The 11,347-nt window shown below is 29.1% G+C and overlaps 1 protein-coding gene across 1 annotated transcript in view; it reads left to right on the forward strand.

The window, feature by feature from the left end:
- The window catches only part of LOC107448396 (aromatic-L-amino-acid decarboxylase-like), a 101,523-nt gene extending 90,745 nt beyond the window's left edge, over nucleotides 1-10,778 (forward strand). Inside the window, exons 13-17 of the mRNA XM_087154716.1 lie at nucleotides 893-912; nucleotides 2,959-3,057; nucleotides 7,317-7,418; nucleotides 9,303-9,509; nucleotides 9,682-10,778. Of these exons, the coding sequence (XP_087010842.1) occupies nucleotides 893-912; nucleotides 2,959-3,057; nucleotides 7,317-7,418; nucleotides 9,303-9,509; nucleotides 9,682-9,945 (692 nt within the window). The 3' untranslated portion in view covers nucleotides 9,946-10,778. The remainder of the gene's footprint in view (nucleotides 1-892; nucleotides 913-2,958; nucleotides 3,058-7,316; nucleotides 7,419-9,302; nucleotides 9,510-9,681) is intronic.
- Nucleotides 10,779-11,347: the final 569 nt, after the last annotated feature.

The following is an 11,347-nucleotide window of genomic DNA, read 5'->3' on the forward strand; positions in this document are numbered from 1 at the left end:
GAGTTATTTTTTTAAACCAGAAATTTTATTACTATACAAGTACAGTAATTTTACAGTATTTTTACTTTTCCGTGTGGCTGAGTGTAAATTCCTGAAACCCTCACAAGAAAGTCTAGAAGATTTATTGCAATTATATGTTATCATTTTATTTTAAGTTTAATAATAAATATAATATTTCCAAATGCAATTTATAGCCAAAATATAATCGAAAAGGGATAAACATAGGCAGGGAGCGTCTCCAGAAAGTGATGGGAATGGAGGGAAATAAGGGTTCTATTCAGATTCAGTAGGTCAATTTACATAATAATGGACGGAAATTTCGTCAGGGCTCAAGTCGTCTTTTTATCAGTGGTCATCGGATCAGTGATGTGATATTGCCGTTCTTTCTAAAATATAGATTACTTAGATTGAGTAACAGCTCACCCTCCTTCAATGCATCAAAATCAGCATATATATATATATATATATATATATATATATATATATATATATATATATATATATATATATATATATATATATATATATATATATATATATATATATATATATATATATATATATATATATATATATATATAATAAAATAGAAAATATTTATTTCTTAAAAGTATCGTTTTTTAGTTTTGAAAATGCTGATCGAAAGGTAAAAAAGATGTATTGAAGTGCATTTAGAGAACTATTATTGGTACAAACATTTTTCAAAACATATTTCTAATGTGTGTTATTTAAATACAAAAAAAGGGGAAAATTTTCTTCATAGTTTAAATGTACGACTAAATAGGTTCTTGTTATTAAAAATATCACTAAAAAAATAAATATTTAATCTAGATAAAAGCAATGAATTACAAATACTTCCAGTTTTTTAATCTAACTTATTTCTTATTTTTAGATAAATCTATAGATTATCGAGTAAGTATGACATTCCTGTCCTTAAGATTTTTTTATATACCTTATTTTAAATTTTATTTTTTAAATGCTAAATAACTATGTTCGAATTATTTGTCTTTGAAAAAATTATTTTTCGTAGGCAATTTTTAAAATTATTTCTTTGCAATTTTTTATTTTTATTTTTATTTGTGAAAGATATATTCAAACTGTCCTTTGCTGGTGTAGCAGCCCATTGCTACTAGTAAAATTACACAAAAATAAATAATAATAAAATAAGATTTTTATTACTATAAAGAAAATATTAATGAAGTATATTAATGAATTGCATTAATAAAAAGTCAATCTACTTGTGTAAAAGATGTTTTTGTGCATACTTTAAATTTAATGTTTCCTGCGCAATGTATCGTAGTGTGCTGAATCAGAAAGAAAAATGATTGTTTGTCTCGAAATATTTTTCTTCTCATAAAAATGAAATTGAAGCACTTGGTGCAAGAAACAAGTGAGACCAAACTTTTAAAATAAATAATTAAATAATTTAATTAATTAATAATTTTATAAAATAAAAATAAACTTTTTAACTTCAGCTAATACAGCTATTTCGATGCTATTACTAATATAGTATTGACCACATATCTAACATCGGTCCTCTTACGCTCGTCGATAAATGATGTGATTGCCTCTCTTTAAGTTCTTCCCCTTGTTCTCCCCTTTGAGCCCCTCCCCCCCTCAATTTCACTTTTTTTAATCAAAATTTTGTTTATTTCAACTTTGTGACCATTTTGAGAAATTAATTATATTTTGGAATCCTGGGATAAATAGTAAACACTGTGAAAAAAATGTTTTCTCAAGATTGAGCAAAAATCTGTAAAAATAACTCCGAAATAAATAATGGAGGAATTAAAAAACCCCATGTATTCAAAATTGAAACCGCATATATTCATTTTTGTGAAGATTCTCAAAAGGGATGCGAAGTGTGGGATGTGTGAGAAAGATGTTCGTTAGCTGCCGGCAGCATACAAACCAAGGACCTTTAGGTTCTTAGTAGGATGCTATAATTACGGTTGTAATTTCCAATTGTTGCAAATTAATTTCCAGTTTCAATGGCATTAAGGGTTGCAATTTGGAGAATATAATTCCAATAGCTAAGTCTTGAGATAGGAAATTTTAGTTTCATTTTTTGTTTATTTCGCTATATTTTAAAAACTTTTAATCGAGCAAAAGAGTATGTTGATTGTATAAAGTTTCCTAATTCTCCCTGGACCAGAGTGGTTACAGCATCCCACGATCCCAGAGACCTTTGGTTCGAATCCTACCAGCTGTCATTGAGACAATGAATATCTCTCTCACACATTTCACCATCCAGAACACCTTTGAGACTATGAATGAGTATATTCTATTTCAATTTTGAATACATGGGGTTTCTTAAATTTGACTATATTTATTTCGGAGCTATTTTGGCACATTTTCGTTCAACATTTAGAAACTCTTCTTTACAGTTCAAATTATAAAAACTGTGACAATGCGAATTAGAATTAAGATTTTCTATAGTCTTAAGATTATTACTTATAAATAGTGGTAACTTATAATAAAAAATAACAAAATTTTTTATTACAGTTACGATTCACATGAAATTACATCTAAAAAATAAAAATTATATAATTATTTTCTAGGCGCATTTGAATACCGTAATTAATTTCAGAGTAGGGTGAAAGAGGGAGTTTCCGCACTGAGATGGGGGAACTTTTTTTCCGCTAATTCCCTCCAACGAAGAGAATAAAAACTCTTCTAACTGAATTATGGGTGCAACATTTTTCAGACTGCTTATATTTTGAGGACTCAAATTATTAAGTTTATATATAATTAAAATAAAAATTTTAAAAAAAGTTTTATTAACCGGTACTATTGAGTAAAGTCTGTAAAAAAAGCAATAATGAGCAAAATAAGTAATAAACGTTCTCCACAAGTTCGCCTATTTATTTATAATTTAAATACTAGTCTTTGAAATAACTTCTCTTTAACTTGTTTGCTATAAAGAATCCTAAACGCTAAGAATGCATTTTTTTGCAGCATTGGGGTATCCCTTTAAGCCGAAGATTTCGTTCTCTTAAGTTGTGGTTTGTTATTCGAAAATACGGAGTTGAAGGTCTTCAGAAATATATTCGAGAGGTAAGTGAAATTTAAAAAAAAATATTGTACAGATTTGTGCACTTTTCATAACAATAGCGTTAACAGCATCTGATTCTGAATTCTATTCATATATATGTCATAATCATTAAATATTCACTACTTATGTTATATACTTTTCTATTTAAGTAAAATTAACACTAAAATAACTTTTTTATTGAACTCTTTGGCCATCATTTTATTTTCAACAATGAATTAAAGAGAAAAACTTTTGGCGTTGCGTTCGTTTGGCGTGGCGTTGCGTTGCCTTTTTCTAATGATCTTTCACGCAGTAATATAACTTATCTATTGCTGCCTTATCTATTGTTACGGGAAGCAAATGAGACAATTATATTAGCAATGATTTAAGCAAATGTTCTATTTAGAATTTATTCCATCATTTTTATTTGTTAGCCTATAGACACTATTAAAGTTTTTTTCTTTGGTTAAACTTCGTTTGCTTCATAGATTATATTGGTCTTTTTTCTTTAAATAGTTTTATAGAAAACTTCTCCAATAATTTATGTAAATTCCTGTCCTGGAAAAAGAAATCTAGATAGAGAGTGGTATGGCTATAGAGAAAATCAAAGCCTACCAAAGGGTGTAGAGCTTTAAATGAGAACTAATTTATTACTAATTTATTCTATAAATTAAATATAAGCTTAATTGCTATTAGAGTGTGTAGCAGTTAATTCACGAGTAAGAAGATGGAATTTTGTAATAGAAATATTTTACAAGAATCTAAAAAAATGTTTCAGTACATGAAAAATTATTTGAAAGATGGATAAATTAGATTAAAGTACTTACTTTAATCTAATATCTGTTAAAATAATATCGTATTTTCGCACTTTATTTTTTTGGGCATGTATCAGAACACTATATTGCTATTTCCAATAATCTTTCACACAGTAATATAACGTATCTATTGCTGTTATTTGTAAAGGGCAGCATACAATATAAGACAATTATAATAGCAATAGTTTAAGTTAGTGTTTTATTTAAAATTTATTCTCTTATTTTTATTTGAAAACGCCTAGACATTATTAAAATCTTTTTCTTTGGTTGTACAGTAACTCTGTTTACTTTATATACTTAAAATATGGCCCTTTTTTAAATGTTTTTATTTTTATTTTATGAAAAACTTTTGCAATAATGTATGTTAATTCTTGTCATTAGACTGGGAAAAAAGTATAAGGAGAGACGTGGAACTCTATGTAGAGAAAACTAAAGTCCACCAACGGCTGAAGAGCTGACAAAGAAAAAGACAGAATGATAAATTTATTAAAATATTTATACTGTGAATTCAATTTAAACTTAAATATTAGAGCTTAAAATTCAGATCTATGTTATGCACCCACTTTTTGTGAACTCTTTTTTTTTTCATTGCTGTTGATTTTATTTTGATTTAATCTTAGCTGAATTTTTTATTTACGTTAAAGCATGTCACAGCTTGAAGACGTGTGACATAGACTGATGTGACGTGTATATACTGGCATTAGTAATAAAACCTCAATTATTCGCAGGGTCAGTTCAATTCAACAAATACTTTAGTATACCCTCTGTCTTATGATGGCCAAAAATACATTTAATATAACCTTAAAATTTTAAAAGTAGATTTTTAAAAACAAAAGGTAATTAAAAATTTTTTATAAATAAGATATGAAAAGTTAGACAGGGGAAAATAAAAGAATGATACAACTTTTTTACTGCACTCCTTGACGCATCAACCAGTTAATTGATTATATTTTGTTATGAGCACAGTTGAAATATGTCGTTGAAGTCAAATGTGAAGTCAAGAGAGTACACACGTCAAGGGTCTAAAATTAATATTAATCTGAGGATAAACAGAGAGGTAATTAAAATTTAAAGTTCCAATATTGAAGAAAAAGGAAATTAAAAGCATACAAAAAAACTTTGACTGTCATATGAAATTTGAGTGTTTCTAATTGTCATCTATCACGCTCTCTCACATACGTAGGACAATCAAACTGATTTTAATTTTGTATGCGTCTCTTCCCTTGATTCGCTTGAGATTAAAAATATACTGGGTATTCCATTATAACCGTTCTTTTTATGTGCTTTCAAAATGCGTATCAAAATAAATTCAAAACTGTATGCACATTAGAAGTCATACACTAATATTTATGCCCAGCGCTACACCATAAAAACTGTGGCGTAATATCTGGTCTTAAAAAACTCTAAAAATTATGTGAATGAATACTTTATTACAAGTTAATACAGAATCGAATGTTCTTACACTCTTCAAATGGAATAAGGAAATCTTAACACAAATTATTGCTCACACCACTCTGTAGCTCGTTGTTGAAGAAGGTTATGCTTTTCGTAGCTCCGCAAATTTGGCGAAATATCAGTGTATATTTAGACTATTTAAGGAAATTCATGCTAGAAATAATGTGAGGGCATATCTTAAATGTTTAACCAATGCTTTCGGATCATTATTAGAAGTTGAAAAGCAAATAAGATAGTGTCAATAGGGCAGCCAAGATGGCGGTTTGTTTACTTGAAATGTTCTGGTGAAGTTTGAGTTCTTCCATTAAATTTAATTGACAAACTGGTCATAGCCTATTTAATACCAAGTAAGTTTCAATGCTTTCTACTGATGTATGAAACAAATAGATTGACGTCGATTATTAGCCAAGTAGTTTCAATATTCCTGTCAGATTGATTTGACAAACTATTCATATAAACTAATATAAAATACATGTATGTTTTTAGTTACATAATAATGTTCTCATATTTATGTTCTCATAAAATTTGCAATCTATATTTGCATTTAAGACATTCTATGTGTTTTACTGCACAAGCAACTATCCTTGTTTTCGGTGTAGTAGAACACTTAGTGAAACAGTTCTTTGATGTTAAGTACTTGTCACCATTTTTGGAATTCAGCTACACGAAATTTTCTTAATGAGTAAAAAATTAATACTGAGGATGGCAAAACATCGAAACCTCTTTGGTTGCGTGAGGAAACAGAAGTTGTCAAGAAGCGCATCCAAGTTCCAAGTTCCGTCTCGCTTTCTTCGAGAGTCATTCGCCAAATTTTGCTAACGTTTTTGTTCGCTTAAATACTGATTTGTCATCTGTATTGTACTTGTTTTTTTTATTTCGTTTTTGACAAGGATTCTAAACATCATTAACAACGTTATAAAAACATTACTTATTATGTATAAAACATTTTATTTAATTACTAAAATGTAAGAATTAGATATAATCTCATTAAAACAAAAAGGGAAGTTGTTGTCTCTAATGCCACTTGCCAATACTAGCAACCCTGCTTGGCTAAACCAAATCAATTTAAGGCAGATAGTGTGTTTCTTGTTTTTCAGTGGCACCAGTGACCAAGAATACAACTTCGGCCACACACACGTCACAGCTTGGTTCAGAGGGCGGTCACATTCATTCGTCCATTTATTCATCCACAGATCGTAATTTTGACCTGAATCAGAGAACGTCCAATCTCCAATCCAGTACCCCCAGAGGTATTGATTTGCTATGGGAACTTGGAGGACTTTATGACTGGACAGTTTTAACATACATCAGTTACCATTTGTTGCACGTGGAGTCTTCGGGGAGAGCGGGAATCGAACTGATGACCTTTTGATCATGGGCCCAACGCCCTTCCAACCGGACAATCCAGGCGAAAAAAGATAGATTATTGATAGTAGATTACTGATAATTATGTTTTTGTGGTCCCGCAGTGGACTCATAATTAAGACACGGTTTCCAGCAGATCACCGAAGTCAAGCATCACTGGCTGCTGTCAGTGTGCTTGTGGGTGACCACTTGGATCAGTCTGCATAGGGACCGAGGGTCTGCGGTATTGGTCCTCGTTAAACTGTTCTACCATAAAGTGCTCGACTTCGGCTACCGAAGCGGGGGTGCCATCCCCTCTGCAGAGGATCAAAATTGTGATGACTTGTCTTCGGATCATCCTCAGGGATGTTTCCCAGACCGTCGCCAATAGCTCACTGTGCAGCTCTAGTGCGACGTAAATGAACTACAACTACAACAACATGTTTTTGTGAGAAATGCAATTGATGTTCTCAGAATATGCCTACCTCCCTATAATCTCCTTATGAAATTATTTTAAACACTGTAAGCTTCTACAAAATGCTGAAAAATAATAAAAATATTTAGTGTGGTGTCTTCCTTTAAGAGGAACTGAAAACTAATTGTCTATGTTTTGTTTATGTCTATATTTTTCGTATATAAAATTGAAACATTTTGTAATTTTTTTCCAGCACGTACGTTTAGCGAAAAAATTTGAAAGTCTAGTCCGAGATGATGAAAGGTTCATAGTTGCTAATCAAGTTCATTTTGGTTTAGTATGTTTTCGATTAAAGGTCAGTGAAATCTTTATTATTCTATTTATAAACTGGTCCATTTCTGAATTGATAAAAATAAATAGTTGGAAATAATGAGCCGTTTATTAATTTCTGAATTTTTTCCAATTAAATGTAACAATCAATCAGCCTGAAATATCCTTAAACACACTTCAAACTATTAATTTCACTCACATATTTTTTATGAACCACACATTTTAATAGATTCATAACTAAAAAAAAATCCGCTGAAGATCTGAAAGAAGCTGTTTATTGTTTTCCAGCATGAGTCACAGTATTTAAAGCTTAATTTTTTTAAAAAAAATATAAGGGTTACTTATGATTTAGTTTTTCATGTGCATATTTATTAAAAAAGAAAAATTTCATATTTTGTTTTAACAAGTTTATTGACCATACGTTTTGAAAATGGTTTATAATTTACAAGAGCTTAATTTTTTAAAGCAGTTTCTTTTAAATGTTAAATCACTATCAAATCAATATAGATCTAAGGACTGAAGTGTTTATTTAAATGATGACTGAAAAAAGCAATTTGAAGTACAATAATCAATCACAAAAACACTTATTCGGATAGGAGTTATAGAAATGATTAAGATTTGCAGTGATCGAAGTTCTTAGAAATTTATATTACAAAATTTCTACAGATCCAGAGTGAGGCTGAAGGGGGATATCAGCTTCACAATCCCCTTTGGGGTGACGAAATTTCCAAAATTTTGTCAGGTAATTTTTCATGAAATAAAATTTTTCTAAGGATTTATTTTCACGCATGTTTAGATATTTCTAACAAGGCAGCAGAAATCTTTTCTTATATTATAATATAGGTGAAAATAAATAAGTTCCCTAAGTTTGAGGGCTACCTTGAATGAAGAAATTTTTTTGAAGGTTCTCATCTTAAATATTGCGTATCAGAAAATACGTACACTTTATTGTTTCTTACTCTATAATTTTTGAAGTAAAAATCGTTTATCATGTAAAATATTATATTGGAACAAATTAGTTGCTTTGGCGTCATCAAGCAGTATTTTTTTTTTTTTTTTTGAAAATGGCAGACTAAGTCTAAGTTGGAAATCAATGATAGGCTTTAAAACTATAGCAAAACCATTTTTGGAAGGCGTGTTTTTGTTTTTCAAAGTTCATCTAGGATTAGCATTATAATTTCCTCGACTGAAGGCACAGACTTAAATTATAAATGTTTTTGCGAATTTCTTCACTATTTTTCCACTCGAATTTTCTTCAAATTTTTTTTTTTCCGATCAGAGGACAATCTGTTTTTGACTGTTCCTTTTATATTGACGTCTCCCCTTTGCTTCTACATTTAAAATTCGAAATTAGAATTTACGTTTTAAAATCGAAATTAAAAAAAATTCCAAAAAAAATTCTTAAAAATTAAAACAAATACTAAAAAAATTACAACTACTTATTGTATTTGTTTCTCCCACCACAGCATTTTTGATGTGAAAGGATAAATATATTTAGATTTTTATTCAAATTTAATTTCTTGTCAATTTATAAATGGAATAATGTATTTTTTCTGAATATTAGTTACCTGAAATATTATAATTGTGCATTTTTACTTCATTCAAAATATATTAAAAGCATTTTAGGGCTCTAAGATTCTTATTCAAGTGCTTCGATCAGCCATGATTGATTCTGATGTCATTAATAAAATATTTGACTGAATTCAAAATTTGCTTCAATTAATTTAAGAACACTCTTAAAAGCTTTTTTTAGACATGAATGCATGTCAAAAGCTAATGAAACATTTAACTTAATTAAAAACATATTGAAATCATTTTAGTGTTCAGTAGTTTTTAAAGCTTTTATCTGCCATGAATGCATCTGATGAAGCATTTTGCTTTAATAAAGAAAATATTGAAATCATTTTAGGGCTCTAACAGCCTCAATCAAAAGCTCCTATCAGCTATGAACGCATCTGGAAAACTGCATATGGTTCCGGCATCTTTGAGTGGTAATTACGTCATCAGATTCTGTGTATGTGCTCAACATGCAACTGATGCTGACATTCTTTACGCTTGGGATGTCATTACTTTGTTCACAGAAGAGCTTCTGGCAAAACTCGAAGAAGAAATTCCTGTAAGATTTTTATTTTATATTTAACTAAAAAGTCATTATATTGATTGCTTCTCCTTTTAATATTTTTGCGAGTCATTTCTTGAAAGAGCTGAAACTAATTGTTACTTTATTGAAAGCAAAATTTGCACCAAATGCAACAACACCAAATGCTTAACTTCTTATTTATTTAAAGGAGGAAGAAGAGGAAGAGGAAGAAGAGGAAGAAGAAGAGAAAGAAGTTACAGAGCACGTAGAAGAAGCTGTTGATGAGGTATTCTTATTAGAAAGAAAACGCAAGCACAGTTTAAAATACAAGCGCAGCTTCTTCGTTCGCATGGTATCTGATCCCAAATTATACAATCCAAAGATTGTTCGAGCTCTTTCTTCAAGTGGTGGTACTCGTAGGCATACAAGTGATCCCGTTGAAAGTGATACGGGTGTTATCACCCCTGTTTAAATTGCTTGAATTCCTTGCAATTGTATGGCTTAAATCGATATTCAAAAGCAATGTGGATGATTTTTATATGTGGAATATTTTATGTAAATTATTCTGTTTAATTCATTTTGTCTTAATTTCTTAAATGTTGCAATTTTAAGTATACCTAGATTTAGAATCTTTCATGTTACTTCCTTAAAAGTATTTACAAGGCAAAGATCACACAAAGTATACAGAGTTTTGTCACTTCAAATTTAAATTTTATATTAGTTTATATTATAAGAAGAACAGCATCTATTGTTTAATTTCTTTCATTTTTGAAAGTTTTGCTCTTAATGTAAATAATTTTGCACTTTTCGATCAAATTTGTATGATACATTAATTATTGACATAATAATATCTGCACTGAAACAAGAAAAAGGCAAAATATTTCTATTACTATTTATTATTTTGCATTCGCTTCAGAAAATTAAAATAAAGCAAAAATGAATTTCATTTCTATAAGAAAAATTACTTAATATTTATATGTAAATAATAAGATTTTAACCGTTTTACATCTTAATATTTTTTCTGGCCAAAACAAATTATAAAAAAATGTTTTTTTGATTTCCAGTTTCTTTCGATTCCTTATTTCGCAAATGAAAAAATTAACGAAAAAATTATTTAGCAATTAAATTAAAAGGTAAGAAACTTATAAAATTTTAGTTTTTGTTTCATAAACGAATCCTTAAATTTTTTTTTAATAAAAAAGTTAAGTTACTAACAAATGAATGTAAAAATTATGACGAAAAATGCTGTAACAAGTGAAGCAGCGCAACAATATTCTTTTTTTTTTTTTAAAAAAAAAAAGAAAATTATGTTTAAAGAAAAATGTGGTTATTAGTAAAATCCAAGAAAGTAGTATTATTTTTTAATAATGCTGGGAATGAAAGAGTTAATTTACATTTTACACCCGTTAAAATTCAAACATAAAAAAACGTCGACTGTAATGATCGTTAGTATAAAAATTTTACTTCTGAAATATTTACGTGCCATCAAACCCTCCAAGAAATGTATCAATTCTCATTTTTCAATGAGTATTTAATTTTGAATATAGTGACAGATTCTTATCAGGAATCGAGTAGTCCAGCCTATATTTGAATGGCCACCTTTCAGATTATTTTCGTAAGAAACGTCTCAACTCACTTTTAAAATTTATTTATTTGAATCCCTTACTATTCTACAATATTTCAACACACTGGGGATTCCTTGAGTTTTAAGATTGAAATTTGCAATTCAAGAAATACTTTTCTATTTTTTTATCATAAAATTGAGTTTAAACGTAAATAAACAAAGAGATGCTTAAAGGAACTGAGGCACTCAGGTGTTTCTTGGCTACCTGTTTTGTCCTTATTTGTTTAATGTACTGAAAACGTAAATATTT

Source organism: Parasteatoda tepidariorum, chromosome 11 (assembly GCF_982258835.1).
Source record: "Parasteatoda tepidariorum strain Cologne lab strain chromosome 11, Ptep-v5.0, whole genome shotgun sequence".
NCBI lineage: Eukaryota > Metazoa > Arthropoda > Arachnida > Araneae > Theridiidae > Parasteatoda > Parasteatoda tepidariorum.